The sequence below is a fragment of the Lissotriton helveticus genome, chromosome 2_1 (assembly GCF_964261635.1).
Source record: "Lissotriton helveticus chromosome 2_1, aLisHel1.1, whole genome shotgun sequence".
Taxonomy (NCBI): domain Eukaryota; kingdom Metazoa; phylum Chordata; class Amphibia; order Caudata; family Salamandridae; genus Lissotriton; species Lissotriton helveticus.
The window spans coordinates 1,058,055,927-1,058,081,312 of NC_136059.1; the positions used below are offsets into that span (position 1 = coordinate 1,058,055,927).

Sequence of the window (25,386 nt, forward strand, 5' to 3'; positions counted from 1 at the left end):
AGAAAGAGCCTGGAGCTCACTCACTCTCCTGGCAGAGGTGATGGCAACCAGGAATGCAGTCTTAAGAGTTAGAAGACGAAGAGGGCAATTGTGAAGTGGCTCGAAAGGAGCGCACATCAAATAAGTCAGAACAAGGTTCAAGTCCCACTGAGGCATCACGAAAGGAACAGGAGGAAACATGTGAGTGATGCCCTTCAAGACTCTATTTACAATAGGGGACTTGAAAAGAGAAGGCTGATCAGGAAGCCTTAAGAAGGCCGAAATGGCAGAGAGGTAGCCCTTGATAGTGCCCATGAGCAGAGCCCTGCTGGGCAAGAGAAAGAAGAAAGAGGAGAACCTCTGAAAGAGGGGAAGAAAGGGGATCCACAGCCTTTGCTGTGCACCATGCCACAAATTTGTTCCACCTGCAGGCGTATACCGATTTTGTGGAGGGACGCCTGCCTGCCAGAATGACATTACAGACTTCAGGAGGCAAGTCAAATGGCCTCAACTGTCGCCGCTCAATCTTCACGCATGAAGGTGGAGACTGGACAGGTTCGGGTGGAGGACCGTCCCCTGTTGCTGCGACAGAAGGTCCTCCTGAAGGGGCAGACGAATCGGGGGATCGACAGACATGCTGAGTAGCTCGGGATACCAGAACCTCTGTGCCCAGTCAGGAGCCACAAGGATGACTTGGGCCCGGTCGCGCCTGATCTTCTTCAGCACTCTGGGCAGAAGTGGTGTAGGCGGAAAGGCGTACAACAGACCGCAACTCCACTCGCGACGAAAAGCGTCTCCGAGCGAGTGCCGCCTTGGAAATTCCAACCCGCAGAACTGAAGTTATTGAGCGTTCTCTTCTGTGGCGAATAGATCTAACCAAGGCTCTCCCCACTGCTGAAAGAGGCCTTGCGCCACGTCCGAGTTCAGACGCCATTCGTGATCCATCATGCACCGACGGCTGAGTTCGTCCGCCCTGGCGTTCAGGGAACCTGCCAGGTGTTGAACCACCAGGGTCACACCCTGATGTTCCAGCCACTGCCAGAGGTGCAGAGCCTCCTGGCATAGGGTCCACGACCCCACCCCGCCTTGTTTGTTGCAGTACCACATGGCGGTGGTGTTGTCCGTGAACACCTGCACTACACTCCCCCGGACAGAGGGGAGGAATGCCTTCAGTGCAAGTCGGATCGCCCGCAGCTCCAGAAGGTTGATATGGAGCTTGGACTCCGCCGGAGACCAGAGGCCTCTGATCTCCGCCTCTCCCATGTGGCCTCCCCAGCCCTGTACTGACGAGTCCGTTACAACTACGTGCTCCGGGTTGGGGTAGGGAGAGGGATCTGCCGCTGACATAATCGCGGTCCGTGAGCCACCACTGCAACTGTCTTGCAGTGCCCTCCGAGATCAAGACAAATGGTCGGACAAGTTGCCCTGATGCTGGACCCACTGAAACTTTAGGTCCCACTGCAGAGCCCGCATCCGCCACCTGGCGTCATGTATCAGAAGGATGCAGGAGGCCATCAGCCCCAGAAGCCGCAGTGTCAACCTGACCGAGACTCGGGATAAAGGCTGAAAGATCAGAATAAGAGCCTGAATATCCCGAACCCGCTGTTCGGTAGGATAAACCCGAAACTGCGCCGAGTCTAGAAACGCTCCGATGAAGAGGAGCTTCTGAGAGGGACACAGGTGTGACTTCGGCACATTGATGGAGAACCCCAGCAGGTGCAGGAGGTCGGATGTAGTCTGGAGGTGGCTGACGACTGTCTGGGGCGAGCCCGCCTTCAACAACCAGTCGTCGAGGTAGGGGAAGACTGACACCCCTAACCTGTGCAGATGAGCTGTGACTACCGCCATCACTTTCGTGAACACCCGTGGGGCACTGGTAAGGCCGAAGGGCAACACGGTAAACTGAAAGTGCTCGTGGCCTACCCTGAACCGCAGGTAGCGCCGGTGGGCCGGCAGGACGGGGATGTGGAAATAAGCGTCCTGCAAGTCCAACACTACCATCCAGTCACCTGGGTCCAGGGCAGCTAAGACCTGAGCTAGTGTCAGCATTTTGAACCTCTCCTTCCGGAGGAAGCCGTTGACGTTCCGCTGGTCCAAGATAGGGCGTAGGCCCCCTTTACCCTTCTTGGGAACCAGAAAGTAGTGGGAGTAACAACCACACCCTACTTCTGATCCAGGAACGCGCTTGATGGCCCCCTTGGCCAAGAGGGCCGCAACTTCCTCTCGCAGAAGATTCAAGTGATCCCCCGACACGCGGTGGTACTGCGTGGCATGGCTGGAGGGGTAGCCTCGAAGGGGAGGGAGTAGCCCCTTCGGATGATTTGCAGCGCCCACCTGTCCGATGTGATGTTGCGCCAGTGGAGGAGGTGATGGCGAACCCTGCCCCCCACTGGCATCTCGTGGGCCTGAAAGCTTGGACTAGGAGGGCTTTGAGGCAGATGCTGCGGGGGTGGATGTGGACTGGCCTCGCCGTTGTCCCCGGGCACCGCCACGACGGTTACCACGTCCGCCACCGCGTTGGATGTTAGTCTGCGGCCCATGGCTGGCAGGACGTGTGGGGGCGCCCCTTCCGTGGCCACGAAAGGGGCGAAAGGCAGCAGATTGCTGGCACGGGTCCGACAGGCCCAAGGACTTGCCGTAGCCCTGGAGTCCTTAAAGCGCTCAAGTGCACTGTCTGCCTTGTCGCCAAAGATGTGACGGCCATCAAACGGCATGTCCATATGAGTGTTTTTGACATCAGCTGAAAAGTTGGCGGACCTCAGCCAATCGTGACGACGGATTGCCACCGCCGTTGCCATTGCTCTACCCAGCGAGTCCGTTGTATCCAGCCCACATCTGATGGAGTACCGTGCCGCATCTCCACCCTCCGCAAGGGCTTGGGCGAGTTTAGTCCGGGCCTCCTCCGGACATTGTGGCAGCACGGCCGTGACCGTGTCCCACAGAGAGTGGTTATAATGGCCCAAGAGGCACGCGGTGTTAACTGACCGCAACCCCAAACTCAGGGAGGAGAACATCTTTTTGCCATACTGTTCGTACATCTCGGATTCCCGAACGGGGGGAGCCGTCGAGAATGCGGTCTGGGAGTTAGAGGCCTGGATGACCAGACTCTCGGGGGTGGGGTGGGTGGACAGGAAGCAAGGGTCGCCCGGAGCCAGGCGGTGGTGTCTGGCCACGTTACTATCTACAGGGGGACCTGTAGTGGGCCTGGACCAGGTGCCCAGAAGAACGTCAGACAAGGCCTCATTAAACAGCAACAGAGGCTCCGCTGAGCTTGCTTGCGGTTTAAGGACCTCAGGGAGGGATAAAGCCTTGGCTGCCCGCGGGGAGACAAAACCAGTGTCTGGCGAAGTGTCCAGACCACTGGCGTCCCCAAGCTCACCTGCCCAGTCCTGATAAGACTGGCACTCCCTCCCAATCCTCCTCGCCACCCATCTCCTGGTACTCAGGGTCAAAAGATGGGGCCGGGTCATAGAAGAAAAAATCTCCCCATCGGCGTCAAAAGCGGCGCCGGACCCGGACCGAGGGAGAACTGGGGACGGCTGTGAGAAGTTGGCCTGATATATGATATTCACTAGTTCTAGTGATCACCTTGTATCAGTCCAAACAACCCTAATGGTAATTGGTTGTAAGTCAACCTTATAGACCAGCTATCCTAATGGTAGCATGGACAAAACAGTCTTAGGCTGAACTCTTTTGGCATGTGAAGCCAGCTGTTTTACCACATATAATCCCTTGAATACCAGATGAAAGGACACCACACAGGTTGTTATGAAAATAAACAATTTATTTATTAATAACAAACACCTCTGAACTCTTTATGAGATCAGAGGGCTAAGCACATGACAGTCTCTTAGGAAAAATACGATAAGTTGCACAAAATTACAATGGTGCCCTAAGGGCACGGCAAACCATATATTAAATAAATGGGTTAAGTAGAACGATTTAGAAAATGAAGATGCCCAGAGGCTGCAGGTTCGCTGGGACTACCCTACCCTAACCTTAGGTAAGTATCAGGAGGCCCACAGGACGCGTGTGCAGAGTGTGAACTCACACGCGAGATGCGGAACAAAGTCAATGGGCAGAACAAATTACGAAAAGGTAAGTAATAGACAGTTCCTACTAGTTACGACTAAAACGACTGGATACCTGGACACTAGGAGAGTCAATCTACCCTTGAGCACCGAAATGCTCTTGTTACCTCACCCATGGGCTGCGGGTGCATAGGTGTCAAAGTGTGTCGGGTTTCCGCGTCGAAGTCAATGGAGTCTTGAAGAAAGATGCTGCAGGCGACCAGGAGGAAGATGTCCGGTGCGATCCACGGGTGGATCGAGGAAGAAGAGGACCTGAAAGCAGAGGGGACAGTGTTCAAAGTCACTAGCCAGTGACCGGTGTGGAACCAGGAGGGAACCAGATGCTGTCGTCGCGATCAGGTGAAGAGTGGACGCTTGTCTCTGCAGCCACGTGGACCAGAAGGTGTCTTCGACGACCAGGATGGAGGCACGAGCTGTCCCACGCAGGCTCTCGCTGTCGGCGGTGTCGGATCCGGATTTGGAGTCAACAGGCCTTGGCAAAGGCAACCCACGCGGTGAGTGGAAACGGCGTCTGGAGTGGACCAGGAGGGTGTGGGGTGCTCCTCTTTTGGAAGGGAGCAAGGGCCAGTCTGGAGCAACCAGACCAGCAGTGTAGATTTCTTGGATCGTCGTCTAGGAGGTCACTAGCCAGCCGGCAAGTGACCAGACAACGCGTCGAGCAGCAATCAAGCAAAAGGGCCCCACGCAGATCTCGTGGATGCTGGAGGGCTGGTCTTTGGTGCAGGAGCTGCCCGGGGATGGGGCTTCTCAATCCCCAAAGCACTTACTCGAGGATGCCTCAGAAGTCGTGCTGGAAGCGAAGTGCAGTCTCTTCAAGATGGCCGGTCCCACGTGTCTCGTCGCACCCACAGGTCTCAGCTGTGCTGCAGATGTGGGTAGAGGTCGGAGAGGTCTGGGAGTCCGGGTCTCGTCAGGCTCTGAAGTCTGGATCCGGCAGGAAGGACGACAAAGTGGACCGCTAGGACGCTTGATGGTGCCTGCAGTTGCAGGGTGGACACTCCTTGCCCACAAGGGAGATTCTTCAGTCTTCTGTGGAGCAGAACATCGAAGTCCAGAGTTTCTTCTTGTAAAGTTGTTCAGGATAATCTAATTTGGAATGGGTCCAGCTCCTACCTTTATTCTCCTAAAGGGGGCTGCACTAGTGACTAGGTCCCTCCCATGGGTGGGACCAGGAAACGGGGGTGGTTACACCCCCTATCCTTTGTCCGGTTTCGCGCCAGAGCTGGGGCTGGAGTGCCCCAGCAACTGGTTTGAACCGGGGTATGCACATGGACACCTTGTGTGCCCCAGGCATGTCTCATTCCTTTCAGGCCTCCCTACCTCAATACACAAAATCCTGTCTGGGGTGGTGCTAGCACCTCCCAAGGCAGGAAACCCTTTGTCCAGGCCTCCCTCGCTGGAAGGACTCCCAGCAGCAGGAGGTCATACTTATGTCTGAAGTGGCAGCATCCATTTTGTGATGCTGAGGCTCGAGTTAACTTTAACCGGGGTTCACAGTTACATACATGTCGTGTCCCTCTAAAAGGGTGGAATGCTACCCCCGTCGCCAGAACTGGCGAGGGGGTAATATTCCAATTCGTATGACACCTTACTCGACATGTTTTGATAATGCTATACCAAAGTTAGCAATAACCGCGATGATTATAATGCACTTAAAGAGTATATGGTATAGCGTTATCATGGAACAGCTATAAGAACTTGGTTCTGCAAGCTGCAGACAGGCTCAGCTCATGCTAGAGCACCATCTCACATAATTCCAAGCACTCTGCCTTCAGGATTGATAAGGCCTGCCATAGGAGTGACTGATAGGAGTATATGTGTCCATTTTGGGGTTAGATATAGGTATACTATATCTACAGCAAAGGGTGATTACACCACCTTGCCCCAGCTGTCTTACCAGCCAGTTGTGTCTGTTTAGATGGCCAGCCAGGGGTGGCATAATACATGCTTCAGCCCCTGGTAGGCCTTGGGTTCATCTATGCCCTGGGTACCTAAGGTACACTGTACAGGGGCTGATAAGGGGTCCCAATACCAAATTGGTAAACCCAAGAATCCACCAAGCACTCAAATTATCGAATAAAGTTCCAATTTATCAATGTCAAAAAGTCTCCCAGAGTTATCATGAAGTTTTCATTTCTTTGCTTTATTTCATATTTCAACGTAGTTTTCGAAGCACAGCCAACACGTGTTTCGTCTTGTCAGTCACAGACAAACAGACTTCTTCAGGGCTGTAAACGATACAGTAACCAATATTCAAATATCATTTCTATACTAAACGATATCATAATAAAACCAAAGTTCACCGAGTACTGTGAAAAAATAGTAAAACAGGAAAAACTTTCCACCAAGAAAAAGACTAGAATCACCTAAATTGTGATGAAAAAGGCCACAAAGGCAATGCCAAAGTTTATAGTTCTTAAATAAATTAAAGTGAATAATAACTGATATAACGTACCATCAACGAAATTTCAAAGGTATTCAATTCTTCTCATTGAGTACAGTAGGCTATTCAATATAGCGTATTCTAAAATAAAAAGGGGGGAGGGGGCCCCGATCACAAACAGACTCTTAGGAATATGAGGACTAGTATATATAAAGAGAGTAATGTAACTCACCATCATAATATGTCTTAAGTCATGTAGCACGAACAAACAATAGTAGTATCAAATTCCGTAGGTTGCAAGTAGTAAATAAACACTCCACTCTGTAAGCAAATAAGTATCATGTAACAACTAGGTAAAACGTGGAAAGCCAAAGTCCCATTTACATTCTAAGAAGATCGTAGTCTTACCCGATTCAATAGTTGAATCACTTAGTCATCAAAAATTAAGAGTAATCCGTCCACAAATCCAATTTCTAAAAGGGAAAATAATCAACTCCTTAGTATCAAATCCTCAAAATTATTCCTGGCGATGAAGTAAATAACACCGCGCACTACAAAAGAACTCACCGCATATCTGCTTGGAAATCGTCCTGAAAAGCTCCGTGTGCTACACGGGCGCCATCTTTCAATGGCAATTTATAGTAGAATACCAGGCGCGCCATCTTTGAACGGCTAAAATGTAGCATTATGTTCCAGCGCGCAGAAAAGTACGGCGTAATTAAGCTTTATGTGCACCAACGTAAATTAGTTAGTAAGACAATCATCGCATATCTGTTTATAAGTCATCATGAAAGTTCTCAGCGTACTGTACGGACGCCATCTCTCACTGGTAATTAAAAGTAAAAACTGGACGCGCCATCTTGGAATAGCTAAAGTGTAACATGATGTACCGATGCGCAAATACTACCACATGCGCGCCATCATAGAATGGTTAGTAGTTAGACTAAAATCATAACTTAGTGATGATAATGGATTATTTATCATCCCAAAATTCAAGAAAACATGTATGTACAGCTCAATACGTAACGAGTGATATTATGGTATATGTAAAACCATAATACCATGATAAGTATAATTGTGTGTTAAAGGGCAAAATAGGATTAGTGAAGTTACTGCGCGTTGGAATCGAGTAGTTAAATCAAGTGTGTACTCCGCATTAGGTTAGTGAGTTACCACAGTCTAAAGGTTGTCCCTAATATTCCGAAAATACATGCCTGCCCCGGGGTAAAAAGTATAATGAAAATAGTAAAAGCAAAATCAGAAAAGGGAAAGATAAGCAGAAGGGCAAGGGAAAGGCATAGATAACAGTATACATATAAGATCAGTTCAGACTAACAGCAATCAATAGCTATGGACATACAGTATGTGAGCTGTCACATATGACCATATACTTAAAATGGTATAATTCACAGTTTACAGTTTTAATCATTCCCTAGATAGTATTCAAATTCATGATCGATATTTAAACCCAGTTCAACCCTTTAAGTTTCATCAACCAAAGTACCTCTCTTCGTCTTAGTTGTAACTGTCTATTCCCACCTCTTGGATTTCTTTCAATATGATCAATACCATGATAACTGAACTTATGTTTCTCTTTCTCATTATAATGTCTAACAATGTGGGAAGCAATAGGATAACGGGTATCGCCTGTCTTTAATGCTCTAAAGTGTTCCATCATTCTCTCTTTCAGTTTCCTGATAGTGCTACCTACGTAAATTTGTTTACAGGAACACACTATAACGTAAACCACAAAGGTAGTATCACAGTTGATGAACATATTTATGGAGTAATCTCCGGTGTCATTATAATTAAAAGTCTTAACTTTAGTTTTCGCCCATCTACAGGAACTGCATTTACCACATTTGTGGAAACCTATCGTCCACAAATGTGGTAAATGTAGTTCCTGTAGATGGGCGAAAACTAAAACTAAACTAAAGTTAAGACTGTGATACTACCTTTGTGGTTTACGTTATAGTGTGTTCCTGTAAACAAATTTACGTTGGTAGCACTATCAGGAAACTGAAAGAGAGAATGATGGAACACTTTAGAGCATTAAAGACAGGCGATACCCGTTATCCTATTGCTTCCCACATTGTTAGACATTATAATGAGAAAGAGAAACATAAGTCCAGTTATCATGGTATTGATCATATTGAAAGAAATCCAAGAGGTGGGAATAGACAGTTACAACTAAGACGAAGAGAGGTACTTTGGTTGATGAAACTTAAAGGGTTGAACTGGGTTTAAATATCGATCATGAATTTGAATACTATCTAGGGAATGATTAAAACTGTAAACTGTGAATTATACCATTTTAAGTATATGGTCATATGTGACAGCTCACATACTGTATGTCCATAGCTATTGATTGCTGTTAGTCTGAACTGATCTTATATGTATACTGTTATCTATGCCTTTCCCTTGCCCTTCTGCTTATCCTTCCCTTTTCTGATTTTGCTTTTACTATTTTCATTATACTTTTTACCCCGGGGCAGGCATGTATTTTCGGAATATTAGGGACAACCTTTAGACTGTGGTAACTCACTAACCTAATGCGGAGTACACACTTGATTTAACTACTCGATTCCAACGCGCAGTAACTTCACTAATCCTATTTTGCCCTTTAACACACGATTATACTTATCATGGTATTATGGTTTTACATATACCATAATATCACTTGTTACGTATTGAACTGTACATACATGTTTTCTTGAATTTTGGGATGATAAATAATCCATTATCATCACTAAGTTATGATTTTAGTCTAACTACTAACCATTCTATGATGGCGCGCATGTGGTAGTATTTGCGCATCGGTACATCATGTTACACTTTAGCTATTCCAAGATGGCGCGTCCAGTTTTTACTTTTAATTACCAGTGAGAGATGGCGTCCGTACAGTACGCTGAGAACTTTCATGATGACTTATAAACAGATATGCGATGATTGTCTTACTAACTAATTTACGTTGGTGCACATAAAGCTTAATTACGCCGTACTTTTCTGCGCGCTGGAACATAATGCTATATTTTAGCCTGTTCAAAGATGGCGCGCCTGGTATTCTACTATAAATTGCCATTGAAAGATGGCGCCCGTGTAGCACGCGGAGCTTTTCAGGACGATTTCCAAGCAGATATGCGGTGAGTTCTTTTGTAGTGCGCGGTGTTATTTACTTCATCGCCAGGAATAATTTTGAGGATTTGATACTAAGGAGTTGATTATTTTCCCTTTTAGAAATTGGATTTGTGGACGGATTACTCTTAATTTTTGATGACTAAGTGATTCAACTATTGAATCGGGTAAGACTACGATCTTCTTAGAATGTAAATGGGACTTTGGCTTTCCACGTTTTACCTAGTTGTTACATGATACTTATTTGCTTACAGAGTGGAGTGTTTATTTACTACTTGCAACCTACGGAATTTGATACTACTATTGTTTGTTCGTGCTACATGACTTAAGACATATTATGATGGTGAGTTACATTACTCTCTTTATATATACTAGTCCTCATATTCCTAAGAGTCTGTTTGTGATCGGGGCCCCCTCCCCCCTTTTTATTTTAGAATACGCTATATTGAATAGCCTACTGTACTCAATGAGAAGAATTGAATACCTTTGAAATTTCGTTGATGGTACGTTATATCAGTTATTATTCACTTTAATTTATTTAAGAACTATAAACTTTGGCATTGCCTTTGTGGCCTTTTTCATCACAATTTAGGTGATTCTAGTCTTTTTCTTGGTGGAAAGTTTTTCCTGTTTTACTATTTTTTCACAGTACTCGGTGAACTTTGGTTTTATTATGATATCGTTTAGTATAGAAATGATATTTGAATATTGGTTACTGTATCGTTTACAGCCCTGAAGAAGTCTGTTTGTCTGTGACTGACAAGACGAAACACGTGTTGGCTGTGCTTCGAAAACTACGTTGAAATATGGAATAAAGCAAAGAAATGAAAACTTCATGATAACTCTGGGAGACTTTTTGACATTGATAAATTGGAACTTTATTCGATAATTTGAGTGCTTGGTGGATTCTTGGGACTTGCTTTAAAGCCTTTGGCTTTACATTTTGAGTAGTGGTAACCTACTCATTTCCACTTAGAGCACCAACTGGTTATTATATTTTCATATGTACAAACTTATACACGCTGTGCGCTCCTGCATAACCGTTACCATTGTTATTGTAGTTACCAAATTGTTAAATGCAGCTAAAGTACATGGATGTCAATTTAGAGAGAGTACAGCTAGGCTGTGGGTCTGATTAGCAGGCCCACAACCAGGGAAAGTCGTAAACCAGTGAAGCAAAAAGCAAAAATCTGGGGTGACCATAGGATTGCAGACCCTACTCTCCTACAACGGCGTCGGCCGTTGACGGCGCCGGGGGCGACACCCTAGGAGCCGGCGCCGGCGAGGTCGTAAGGTCGACCGGCGGTGACCCAGATCCAGCGGGGCCCTGCGGCCTCAGGACCGAAGGCGCCGAAGCCCCCGGCCCGCTTGGGCTCCCAGTCGGGGCCGCTTGGCCCGAAGGTGGCACGGAACCCGACGGAGGAGTGAGCGACCTCATGGCCATGAGGAAGGCTTCAATCTCCCCCGGCGTTGCGTTCTGCCCAGGGACCGGTGGGTATGGAGCAGGCCGCAATGCCTGCGGTTCCAGCAGAGCCACGTGGGCGGTGTCACCCGAACCCCTGGCCGCGTCGCGCGAGAGTCGGGGGAAGTCGGAAGAGCGATGTTGTCTCTTTGACTTCTTGTGCCTCTTACCTGAGGACTTGGAGCTCGAGGAGTGGTGTCGATCCTCCGAGCCGTGATGACTCCGGCCCCGCGACCGGTCCCTCGACTTCCTTCCGGACCGGGACCTCGAACGGCGCGGGGCCGTCTGCCGTAGCGCGAGGCGCTTGCGGGACCGCTCCCGCCTAGCCTTCGATGTCAAGGCCCGGCAGTCGGGGCACGACTTGTCATCGCGGTCGGGCCCCAGGCAATGAAGACACCGGCGATGGGGGTCGGTAACCGACATCAGTCGGTTGCAGCCGACCCAGGGCTTGAACCCGGGCATCCCTACCGGCACCGTCGGAGTCGTTCGACTTCCAAAAATGATCAAAAGAGATCGAAAAGTTTAGTCAAAAAGTGACTAAAGGTACCACTGTTCCAGGATCGGCGCTTGTTGGCGCGGAAAAAATAGGAACTGACGTCAGCGCGCAAGGGCGGCGACTAAGTACTCCGTCGACGTCATCCCGGCGCCGCCGCCGCCGGACGCGGAGCCGCAGACGACGGTACTGCTACGCAAAAGTTTCGGGATCCAGTCTGACGCCTGGGGGTATTTTAAAGTAAGGAATCTAATACTAGCCTGTTTCTTTCAGATATGACTGACACTCCCGTGTCAGAGGGTCCTCAGACCCCTCCCAATCCCCCTCGTCCTCCATCTCCTGAAATTCAGGGTCAAAGGATGGAGCCGGATCAAAGAAGAATTGCTCCTCAGCCGGACCCGGACCAAGAGAGGGATCAGGGGCGGCGCCGGGGGAGACACCCTGGGGGTCGACGCCGGCGGGGGTCGTGAGGTCGACCAGCGGCGACCCGGATCCGGAACCGGATCCAGCAGGAGCCTGCGGCGTCGGGACCAAAGTCGCTGACGGCGCCGGGGCCAAAGCACACAACGGCGCCGGGGCAGGAGCGCCCGGCCCGCTTGGACTCCCAGTCGGGACCGCGGGGTCCGGAGGCACAGCGGGACCCGACGGAGGAGAGAGGGACCTCATTGCCATGAGGAAGGCCTCGATCTCCTCCGGCATCGCGTTCAGCCCAGGGACCGGCGGGTATGGAGCTGGCCGCGGCACCTGCGGCACCTGCGGCTCCGGTGTCGCCCGAACCCCCGGCCGCGTTGCTCGAGCATCGGGGGGAGTCAGAAGAGCGATGGCGTCCCTTCGACTTCTTGTGCCTCTTACCTGAGGACTTGGAGCCCGACGAATGGTGTCGACTCGTCGAGCTTCGATGACTGTGGCCCCGCAACCGGTCCCTCGACCCCCTCCTGGACCGGGACCGTGAGCGGCGCGGGGCCGACTGCCGGAGCTTGAGGCGCTTACAGGACCGCTCCCGCCTACCCTTCGACATCAAGGCCCGGCAGTCGGGGCACGACCGGTCGTCGTGGTCGGCCCCAAGGCAATACAGGCACCGGCGGTGGGGATCGGTAACCGACATCAGTCGTTGCAGTCGTACATGGCTTGAACCCGGGCATTCCCTACCGGCACCGAGAGTCGTGAAGACTCGAGAAGAGATCAAAAATGATCAAAAAAGTTTTGTCAAAAAGTGACTAAGGTACTGCTTTCTCCGGACCTGCGCTAGCTGGCGCAGAAAAAAGAAGAACTGACGTCAGCGCGGGAGGGTGGCGTCTAAGTACTCCGACGATGTCATCCCGGCGCCAACTACGCCGACAATGGACGCGGAGCCACAGACGACGCATACCGACGCGCAAGGGTACTGCTAGGCAACATTTTCTGGATCCAGTCTGACGCCTGTGGGACATTCTAAGGTAAGGAATCTAACTAACGTGTTTCTTTCAGATATGGATTTTGCGCACCCAGAGCATAAAAAATGGACTGAACAAAAATGAGGATTGGACAACCTTACGGTGAACTCCCTTAGTATCAGTCCATTTTCATGTACTGCACGACATAATTTGCAACCTTGATTGTGATGACAATATGTCCTTCTCACACGCTTTCTGTCTGTCCCCGCTTTAAATCCTTATTATACTTTTCCATGACTGTCTTTTTCCTACACCTGCGCCGGCTTTCTTATCACGATAACTCCACATGCGCACGCATATCCCATGTGTTTCTCTTGTATTTTAACTTCCAATCGCACACCTATACCCAAGATGTCCGCCGCGGTCCACAGTCTAGTCCTTTTTTCCACCTCATGGCTTCACGCGTTACTTAAACTCACTCAGCTGGTGCCCTCTCCAGCTGCAACATCGAGCCATTGAGCTCCTCCCAGACTGCAGCTCACCGTCTCTGGACCCTCTGCCTCCCGGCACCGATTCAACCATTATCAATTAAGGTAACTCTCGCCTGCAACAAGCGTATCCCCTCGTTATCCCCCCATTTGCCCCCAACCATGATGCATCAGCTTACCCATTTTTACAGGCAACGTGCCTTCGCCAGCATCCGCCATACAAGTGAGCCTCTGAGCGGCTCTCAGTTGATTCCCGTATCCACCTGCCACGGACCCCATGCCATCGTCACTGCTCCGTTAGCCATTATTAAGGTAAGACTATGACGAGTCCTGTCCAGGTTGCACCCATTACTGCCACGACTCTCTAAACCACCGCTCCCTTCTTCCAGGCATCGAGCCGGAACAACCAGAGATCCTCCGTGTTCTTACTTAACACCACGTTCCCCTATTGACCCCTGCTTTCCACCAGTGCAATTGCTATTATAGGTAAGCCTCCTGCTGGCCCCCTCTTTCACCCAGCTCAGCCTCCCATGAGCTCACTTAATGCCCTGATTCTCTCTCATAGGCACTGACGGTTCTATATCCGGGACCTTGATACCTGCAAATCTTGACCCCAGTCCATGAGACTTACCTCTTCAGGTAATTTATTCCTTCCATCAGCAGGAATTATATTGCTGCTTCCCTCCCGGTTCCTTGGTCAGTTCAAGCCCAGCATGTACATTTCACTACTGTGCATGTTCACTACCGTTTTTATCCTTTTTGCAACCCCCCACATAGTTTCACTTTAAATCATACGCGCAACCACAACTGCATGTCTCTAGATCTTGACCTCCCACACCTACTCACCGCCCTGTTCTCTAACGCTAAATGATTTAGTCTTTATTCTTTCAATATAGGACTCACTGCGTTACCTGCACTATGCGTAATGGGAAGCTTCCCTCATTCATCATTATACTTTCTCCCCTATTTTTCCTTTTTTCCTTATATTCATATAATCAGTTGATTGCTCGTATTCGTGTACAGGCAAACATTATTTCTGACCTGATGATGATCCCAGTGACTATGTAAATGGGATTGAAACGTCGTCGACCTTTTAAACACCGTGCACACAAATTATTTATATACCATGTGTAACGGCTGTGTTAGTTATCACGCTTGTTTTATCTCTTACACCTTAGAACAAGCATCTCTGTGTTTCGCCTGACTGTGTTGTTTTTGTATTTTGTCACTTTGTCACTCCCTGGTTTACTTTTGTGATATTGGATACAGGACTGTATCTCACTATATATTGTGTTCTTGTTTTGATACCTACTATTAAATTGTACTATCCGGCTGGATAGCAATCATATAGAGTCGATTCTGTTCTATATTCATTTTTTGCTCCAATTTTCTCATAACAAGGACCATTGTTCTCCTTAAAAAACTGTTACCCAAGATCCTTGCCAACCTAATTGGGTCCATTGTCTTTTATTAAACTCATCTTTTTGAATACACACCTAAATCATACAGAGATTGCCTACCCTTCAACAGAAGAAAAGCACTAGCCCTGGGATCTGTACCATCTCATCCCAATGCAAACTGCGGAGATATGCTTGGCCAGTCTGAAATGGCTGTTGAATCTCAAATTGATGACAATGGTTGCCTCCATTGCTCAAAGTATGAAGTCATCTGCCAGTGTTAGAGCTCCTTCCTGGAGGACTTTTCAGCAGTAACCTTACTCCCACGTACCACTTCTTGGTGGTTAAAGGGGAAGATGTGTTATATATTTCCGTTAAGGATTAAAATTGATACACCTTGATATATTTCTTACCCTACCTTATTCTGCTTCCTGTTTTCTCACCCTTTTTTCCCCTCCCCTATGGTTTATTCATAGAACTTTGGGGCGTTGAAGGTTCGGAGGTAGTGACAATTGGGGAACAGGTGGATGGGACTCTCATTGCTGTAAGTCTCATAGGCATGCATGCTTTGAATAAACCCCATTCGATTAATCTTTGGCTCCGGCATTATATGTAACAAAGGGCCCGACTTGGAATCACATCTTGTTTCATCTTATCTAATTCATATTTTATTCTGCCCACTCTACAACAGGCAACCCTGCATTCAGGGACCTTAAACAAAAGATGCACAAAAATTGATGTTTGACTTTTGCCTTGTTTAACTTATTTAATGCGAAGATATGCTATAGATTACCATACCATGATATTAAAGTTATGCACTGTCCTGGGCACAAGTGGTGAGGGTATTACAAAGTTATTACAAATATTATCTCAGTTCAAACAAAGCGGCAGTAGACACCAGTGTAGGTTTGAAGAAACAGGTTTTTTTATGTAATCACAAAGCAACGACTGTGTTGAGCCAAACAACCAGCCGACACGTGTTTCATCACAAGGCCATGACTCTTCAAATGTGGCCCAATCAGATGAGTGAAGGACTGCCAATGGAAGATTAGCACCCAGGTGTGGGCGGGTGGGTGTCCAGTGTCAGCAGATGAATTGGGTTGAGAGTGCCAGGATGCGGCGAGTGTGGGGGGAGTGTGGGGTATGTCGGGGAATGGAACGGGTTAGGCAGTCCAGTTGGGGACGTCCAGTGCCAGCAAATGGAATCTAGGTGAGAGCGCCAGGATGAGGTGGGAAAATGGTGTGCTGGGATTGAGGCCGGTAAACAGGTCCGAGTAAGGACGCAGAGGTACGGCGGGTTCGCCTGAAGTCCAGGAGGATGCTCGGTGGACGACACTGGATCGCTATGAAGGGCCCGTACATTTGCCGACACTGCAGCCCACGGACATCACGTCCTTTTCTCAAACACGCCGCTACCGTAGACCGGGTTGGAATTATCACCGGTCACTAGGGGTATGCTCCCCTACTCTGTCCAACTCGGAACAGCCCTGAAGGATAACTCCTTGTGACCACACACGTGTCGGCTGGTTGTTTGGCTCAACACAGTTGTTGCTTTGTGATACACATAAAAAAAACCTGTTTCTTCATAACTACACTGGTGTCGACCGCCACTTTGTTTGAACTGAGATAATATTTGTAATAATTTTGTAATACCCTCACCACGTGTGCCCAGGACAGCGCATAATTTCCAGTGTGGATCTTTCGACCCACACAAATCTGGGGGTTATCGGGTAAATCCCCCAACCTGGCAGCCCAGTATCTACCCAGATTCTTAAGACCCTAACGCACATCAGACTGAGAGCCATTTCTTCCTGTCTTCACTAAAAACCCCACTCCTAGCTCTCACGTGATATTAAAGTTGCATGTACAAGTCAAACTCTCAAATACCCAAACACACAATTACATTTTTGGAAAAGTCATTCATCTCAATTTTTCTTCTATTTTAATTTATGAAATGGCATTAAAGAAACAACGAAGAAGCCTTTTCTTCATATTTCATTGATAATTAAAAAGAAACATCAGAGTTCAGTGTGCTGAGATAAATATGATTGTAATAACCAACAAATATCTATTGACTTATAAATGTTGGCCTAATTTACCTAAGCATACTCCTTTATAATCTATGCTTTTCTTTACAATACTTACTTCGCTGTTATAATTTCTAAAAAATGGCAGTGTAGAGTGACTTTTGCAGAATATCCAGCAGTTCCACATTTGAAAGACATGTTAACTACTAGCAAATAATAATATGAATGTTAGTAAATAATAAAGAAACATGCAGTTTTGCCTTAGTCAGTCTGCCTCTGCTAAAACTTTGCCACTGGATTCAAGCAAGCCGGGCTGAAGACGGCTGTAATGCCAGAAACCGGTCCTCGGAAGCTTGTTTCCGGTCCAGGGAAGGCATGGCTTGGCAGTTCGGGCTGGACTGTTCCCATGAGGCACAGGGTCAGACTGATTTGCATATAGCCATGTCTGAACTGGGGTGGCAGAGTGGGCTAAAGAACGGTGATGGATCAAACCCAGATCTTTTGACTGGGTGTGAGTGTTTGATTGGTTCTGATGCTCCATCCATCACCACCCTCTTTTGTACCATCTGCTAAAACTATTGTCAGAAACTATGCACTGCAGTAAAAAATATTCACAAAGAGTTGATCCAAGGACAAATAGGACAAGCTGAAAATTTCTCTATTGAATTTATCGCTCAAGAGGCCTTGTTTATGTTGCCCATTATTGCATCTGATGTCCGACAGGTGTGAAGCTTCAACTCAGATGATGAAGCTCCCACTTGACCGGAATATATACGGGGCTATTTTATCAATTCCCTCATTATAAACAGTACTTTTCTCAATGAGAACATGGAAAATGAACAGAGACATGGAGGCTAGGTAATTGTGCAAAAGAAATCTTGATGTTTAATGTTGTTCAAAGCAAAAACTTAAACCTTTTCTCACTTCACAGAGTATCATCTGGATAAACCACCGGTAACAGAACACAAGAAACAATAAAACTTGAAAACATTGCTGAAATAATCTATGGTGAGCTAATAACCACCAAGAGCCAATGTATATCATCAAGATGCAGAAAACAAATCTGTTTTATATGTTCAAGCTATACTTACATAGGCATTCAAATCTCACAAAAGAGTTTGTAAACAAAGAACCTACTTCCTCTAATGAGTATAGATAGTAAAATAAAAGTAATTGAGCTATATGACCACTAAGATCTAAACATTAAACTAAAACATTGTAAAAAGACCTGCAAGAAGTATGCCGCTCATATGACCTGAACCTTCTGTAGATTTAAAAAAACATATTAAACAAGAACAGTTATTCAAACTCTCAAAAGGCATACAGTACAATCCCAAACTCAATCAGATAGATGTTGGCCAAGTTGCTAAGCAACAGAGCATACATTTACATAATGTTAATCTGGAATTCTAAAAAGAGGTTTTGCCATGGAAGAAATCTCATAACCGACAAACATTTGAATCACTTGTCATGTAAAATTTAAAAATTCAAACGTTGGACATTTCATTAGATCATTACAGAATGGGGCCCACTTTGTATTAAAATGAACAGATCACATAATCAAAGTTTTCTGCATCAAAATTCAGCTCACTTCCTGTCTATGCATACCAATCGCCATTTTGACTTTTTAAAAAATAATGCCCATTTTTCCCACCATCTTCTAAAGTGCTATTGTAGTTTTGTAATATACTTATTAAATTATTTTGCTGTACATTATTAGGTATCTAAACAAGCTAGCTAGTTGTTTATAAAAACACAACCTTATTATAAATCTTTGAAAATTATATATTTTTGAATAAATATTATGATTCTCTTAATTTTACCTGTAACATCTGACTTCCAGAACCCTCCCTCAGTCTGTAAGGTCTGATGACACCATCTTCATGAATAAATCGCGGCGGTCGCAAACTTTGCACTTCATCAGAACTATCTGTAGCTCTAAAAGCAGGAAAATAAATCAATACACTACAATTAACCACAGAAACAATTGTAAACTAAACACATTAAACAATTAACGCTTCACTAAAGTGTTTGCATTTTCAATAAAATTGGCACCTCTTAAAAGTGTCATAAAGCAGTAGTTTATCACAGAATTACAAGTTTACATTTCAATAATATTTTCTTCTTCTAAAAGTAAAAATAAAAAATGATATAAAGACCAGGTGGAAAATGTGAGTCTTCCACCTGTTTCAGAACTTATGGGTATCTTTGGCGTATTACTATAACAAGGTGTGTAGGAGGATGGATATCTGACTATGGTTACCCCCAACTTTTTGCCTAGTGTTTAGCTGGTTTTCGACTTAGTTGGCCTGGGATCCTGCTATTCAGGGCCCCAGGTTATCTGCTCAATCTGTAAAATGGACTCCATGTACTTTAGGTACATACCTAATTGGATTTGGGTCACCTTGTGAGCCCCTGTATAGTGTACCATAGGTACCCAGGGCATAGGTGCATCCAAGGCCTACCAGGGGCTGCAGCATGAATTATGCCACCCCTGGCTGGCCATCCAAATTGACACAACTGGCTGATCACTCAGCTGGGGCAAGGTGATGTAATCACCCTTTGCTTTAGATATAGTATACCTATATCTAACCTTATATATAGACACATATGCACCTATAAGTCACTCCTATGGCAGGCCTTAACAATCCTGAAGGCAGAGTGCTTGGTTTTATGTGAGATGAGGCTCTAGCATGAGCTCAGCCTGTCTGCAGCTTTCGGAACCATGTCCTTATAACTGTTCTAGGATATAGCCATACCATATACTCTTAAGTGCATTATAATCCTCGCGGTTAATCCTAACTTTGGTTTGGCTTTATTAAAACATGTTGTGTAAGGTGTCATACGCTTTGGAATACTACCCTCTCACCAGGTCTGGCAACGGGGGTAGCATTCCACCCTTCTAGAGGGAGAAGACATGTTGTTCCTGTTAATCCCGGTTAAAGTTAACCAGAGCCTCAGCATCACAAAATGGATGTTGCTGCCACAGACACAAGTCTGACCTCCTGCTGATGGAAGTCCTTCCAGCGAGGGAGGCTTGGACAATAGATTTCCTGCCTTGGGAGGTGCTAGCACCAACCCAGACAGGCCTTAGTGTATTGGGGCAGGGAGGGCTGAATGAAATGAGGCACTGCCTGGGGCACACAAGGTGCTCCATGCATAGTCCGGTTCAAAACAGTTGCTGGGGCACTGCAGCCCCAGCTCTGGCCCGAAACTGGACAAAGGGAAAGGGGTGTAACCACCTTCTTCCCTGTTCCCACCCATAGGAGGGACCTAGCAGGTAATCCAGCCCCTTTGATTAGTATAAAGGTAGGAGCTGAGTCAAGAGACTTTAGATTTTATCCTGAACTGACACTTGAAACGAAACTCTGGACCTTCGACATTCTACTGCAACTAGAAGACTGAAGAATCTCCCTTGTGGTCAAGGAGTGACCACCCTGTACAAACAGGCACCATCCAGCGATCTGCGGTTTGCTTTGTCGATGCTCCCGCCGGAGCCCGAGCACAGAGCCTAACAAGAACTGGACTTCCAGACTTCCTTGTGCTCGATCCACAGCCACAGCAAAGCTGAGACCCGTGGAGGCGACGAGAGACGTGGGACCGGACATCTTGAAAAACCTGCTCATTGCTACTTGTGCAGCTTCTGAGGCACCCTCGAAGTTGTGCATTGGGGATTGAGAAGCCCCAGCCCCGAGCACCTTTTGCACCGACGCACAGCCCCCCACACTCTCAGAGTGCCGCGTGGGGCCTGCTAGTACTTTTGTGCTTGACGCGTCTGTCCGGTCACTTGCCCGTTGGCTAGTGGCCTCTGTGAAGACGAACCTTTGAATTTAAACCACCTGCCTGGTTGCTCCAGGTTGGCCCCTGCTTCCTTGAAAAGGAGAAGCCCCCTACACCTTGCTGGTCTAACTCGAAGCGAATATTCAATTCCAGCGTGGGTTGCAATTGCCAAGGCCTGTTGACTACAATCCGGAAGCCGACGCCGCCAACAGCGAGATCCTTCATGGGACAGTCCTTATCCAGCTCCTGGTCATCGTCGACACCTCCTGGTCCACGTGGCTGCAGAGTCAAGCTTCATGACATCACCTGATTGCTTCGCGACATCGCCTGCTTCCTTCCTGGTCACCGGCTAGTGACCCAGACTCTGTCCCTCCTGCTTTCAGGTACTCTTCATCCTCCATCCGCCCTTGGATCCAACGTGCAGCAACTTTTTACAGGTCTCCATGGGATTCAGCGACGAAACCAGAAACAACTTGACACCTATGCACCCGGCTCCTGTGGGTGAGGTAACGCGGGCACTCCGGTGCTCCTGTGGGTATTGACTATCCTAGTGTCCTAGTTTTCAGTAGCTTTCTCCTAGTTCATCCGGAAGTGTCCTAAATCAACTAGTTTCTAACTCTTACGTTCCCATTGTATTCCTATGGTAACTCGCGTGTGTGTATAGACACTGCACACGCATCCCGTGGGCCTCCTGCTTCCTAACTCTCGTTAGCTCAATGTAGCCCCAGCGATTCCCTGGGCCCTAGGCCTATTCTCTGTTCGTGACGTGGTTCTTATACCACTATTTTAGTATATGGTTTGCAACGCCCCTAGGGCTCGACTGTATTTTGTGCAACTTATTGTATGATAATTGAGTAACTTGTTATGTGCTTTAGCCTCTGACCTCATAAAGAGTTCAAAGGGGTTGTGTTTATAATAAATACATATATATTTTATATATAACCTGTGTGGTGTCCTTTCATTTGGTATTCAAGGGGTTACATATGGTAAAACAGCTGGCTTCACATGCTCTCTGAAGTTTTAGCCCAAGACTGCTTTGTCCATGCTACCACTAGGATAGCTGGTCTATAAGGTTGACTTTACAACCATCACCATAAGGGTTGTTTGGACTGATACAGGGTGCCCCCAAGAATAGTGGACATCAGATATCAGGCCAACTTCTCACATTGGTGTGCAGCGGTTGGGATAAGAGCTTGCTGTTGTTTTACCAATTGTAATCTTAAGATATCATTTGAAAGATCACATTAGGTACATATAACAAGTCTTATAATACTTAAGTTCTACTGAACTTAGTTGTTGTAGAGCAAAGGGCTTAGCACACCCTGACGACAACTCCTAGAGAGGTTTAGTAGGAAACACTTAGTGTAGGTAGGTGCACACACCACACCACACTAGATCATGTCTACCACAGGAGAGCCTAGTGTGACTCTCCCTGTGGGAAGTGACTCTGCCAGGGCACCTTCAAGATATGATACCCTAACCTTCCAAGACTTAAGGCACTTGTGCACATCTCGAAGGGTAAAACAGGGTTCCAACCCTACCCTCAAGCACCTTATAGAGCTCATAGAAGGATACGATGCTCAGAAAGCCTCTAACCCAGGCCCCTCAGGGAATGCAGATGAGGTCCTACCCTCAGCAGAAGATGCCACTGACCCTACAATCATAGATGATGAGTAAGAGATGGATTAGGAAGATTCTGGGGAAGAAGTAGACAGCCAGGTCCAAGTTAGAAGACTTAGCCAGGCTAACCTAAGCCTACATGGGGCTGCAGATGGGCTAGCCCCATACAGGCCTCTAAGTGGACTTGACCAGAGGTATAGGAGGAGAAGGTCCCACTCCAGGGACTCTCTCCACTCTAATGCTTCTAGAGGCTCGAATGCCTCTGCTCAGAGGGGAATTACTTCTCCTCAGAGAAGAGAGCATCAGGCAAGAATGAAGTAATGGGTAATTGTTGATACGGGAGGGAAATCGGCTCCCATCAGGGATGTCTAAATTCTATCCAATACATTGCTAGGAGGAGCATGCTTTGTGTACCCTCTCGGATAGGGGAGGTGTTGTGACTTGTTATTTGCGAGCTCCTCGGCAATGGTCTAATATGTTGTCAGTGTTTATTCCTTTCTTGGGTAAGTGTAACGGGGTGTACCGGAGGACTCAGGGATATGACTCATACCAGCCGCCTACCAGTCCCAGAAACCCTCGGGATGGTCCGAAAGACGGGGAAGAGAATGACATTGCACTTTTACCACCCCCCCCCCCTCTCTCTCTTCCCTCACCACAGGACGTGGAGTCAAGTATTGCCGATACGGCGGAAGGGGAATGGCCCTTTAATTCGTGGACAGAGAACGAGTGGGAGGAGCCGGCCAACGATGCATTCCCGTCAAAGGGAGGACCCACGGAGACGCAGGTGTGCTTGTTCACCCGGAGGTTAGTGGAGAGGAGCGGTTGGCGTGCGGAGATACAGGAGGCGAATACGGAGTACGGAGGAGAGGAAGTTGGAAGGAGAGGAACATCGGAGGGAGGATCGTGGTATACAGAGGGAGACGGAGAGCGGCGAGAAACATCCAAGGCCGGGGGAGACACGGAGAAGAGTCGTCAGAACGAGGCAGAGGCGGTGTCTGCCGAGGACGGAGGAAAGCCAGGAGGCCACCGTTCCCACGAGCCGCCCAGCCACTCACCCAGGGGAGGTGCGTGGCTTGTACAGGTGCGTGACCGGTTGCGGGGCTGGGTCGGCGGTAGGGGTACTCTAGGTACTAAGCCACGGGAAACCTGAATCCCGGTACCCTTTTCCCTGTGCACTTTCCCCTTCACTCACCACTAGTGCACTGTTAGTAAGTCGAGCACCGGTGACATCCCCTCACTCCCTTCCCCTGAACCACGTGACTGAACGGAAGTCTCACACAGCCCTTTTATTTTCTGTTTCCCTCATTGGGGAGCCCGAGCCCAGCAGCGACGGACTCCGAAGAGGAAGAGCCATCCCACAGAAGCCCGGAAGGGTTCCGCAAGGAGAAGGACCGCCAACGGAGACGAAGCCGAAGCAGATCCCCACAGAGGCGTACACCAGTCAGGAGGAGTTGTACTGACCATTTACTAGCATCAATAAAGCCTCAGTTAACCCGAGCCCGGTTGTTGCCCATCAATGCTGCGTCACTACCCGCTCCAAGCGTAACAGTAAGTATTGTGAAATGTGGTGTCTTTCTGGAACCTGAGAAAGGATGTGGTAAGTAATGACCTGGTGACTGAGAGAAGCACCAAAGCATACGGAGAAGTAGGTCATTACAAGGCCCTAGGCCTATTCTCTGTTCGTGACGTGGTTCTTATACCACTATTGTAGTATATGGTTTGCAACGCCCCTAGGGCTCGACTGTATTTTGTGCAACTTATTGTATGATAATTAGGCTTTCCTGTTTTCAGTTTCTATTTTTGGTAAATTCTGGTGGTGTTTTTTCAGTGCTTTCCAGTGATTTCCATACCTCAAAAAAACAGTGCTTTTCAGTGTTTACTCATTTTCGCGCCATAAAAAACAACTGAAACAGTGTTTTGCCAGTGTTTATGGAACGCTTTGCTTTTATGATTGCTTTTTTAATTTTTCTTCAGAAATTGTATACTGCTCTACATTTCAGAAGCTTAATAAAGTCATGAAATACTTTCCATTGTCCTTTGATTCTGCAGCTCAGATTTAACAAGCATTTGCAATGCAATAGGTCTCGCATTTATGCGAGTTTAAGCTATTGGCATTGTAAATGACAAAGCCTTCTATTTATGTTTTAAAAACAAAAATAAAAATAAAAGGCATCAGTATGATGGGGAGGAAGAGGCAGTGTATTACCATATTAGTTTACAGTTAATGCAGAGATGCATGCAGAACATGTAGATGTTTGTAGGATTTTGAACTGTGTGTAATTCCTCATAGATTGTTAATTCTACAGCAATACAATGAAAGCGGATGGATTTTCAAAATTCTCGTGGAATTAGCTTTGGCACCTGCTGCCCATGTGTACACCCTCACCAATTTTGTCTACCTCCGCACACCTCTTCGCCCTAAGACTCGAAAGACTCGTTTTAGAGGGTGAGCACAATGAAATCATGGAGGATGGACTAATTTATGTAATGTGCGGAAGGTTACCAGGTCAGGTGAGGTCAATGAAATTGATTTGAGGCATTTTGCTCATTTTGGATGGTGAAGATAAATCCAAGAAGGGGGATTCCCTCCAAAAGAGGGTGGGAGTTGCAAAGTATTTTCTACGGTTCAGGATAGAAGTGTAATTCACACAGAAATGATGCATCGCAGACTCTTAAATGCTGCACAACCACTACACAAAGAAAAAAAAAAGACCATAAACCCTAAAATCGGTCAAAGGTAAAACCAATTTTCTCCAAAGAAGCTCCTTTTCACATGCATTCTGCTATAACAATATTAACAAAAAATGACTATATGTGTGCGCACAAAACACACTGAATTGTCTTCTTGCCCTTTATAAATAACATTACTCGATGCAATAGTTAAGTTGGCCGTGCAGCAATTCACACCTCTTTGTCACCACGGTTCTCTGGAAGCGACGCTCAACCTGCTGAGGTGCTCAAGGATGCACCTGTTGATCCCGTGATCTGGTATCAATAGTAAAGCTCTGAACTCTGAGCCCGCGTGGTAACTCCCCATTAGTTTTGAAGGAAAAGCGCTACAGCCTAGTCCTTTATAACTGGCCTACGGCTGTGCTCCCCTCGCCTTGTACTTTCTGTCCACGGTACAAGCCACACTCCCCTGCCCACAGGTCACTGTT

General features: G+C 47.3%; 1 protein-coding gene across 2 annotated transcripts in view; it reads right to left on the reverse strand.

Moving 5' to 3' along the window:
- The window catches only part of VPS13A (vacuolar protein sorting 13 homolog A), a 2,196,319-nt gene that overhangs the window by 147,504 nt on the left and 2,023,429 nt on the right, over positions 1–25,386 (reverse strand). For both annotated transcript variants that reach the window (XM_078675860.1, XM_078675861.1), the window contains exon 68: positions 18,652–18,766. In XM_078675860.1, the coding sequence (XP_078531986.1) occupies positions 18,652–18,766 (115 nt within the window). The remainder of the gene's footprint in view (positions 1–18,651; positions 18,767–25,386) is intronic.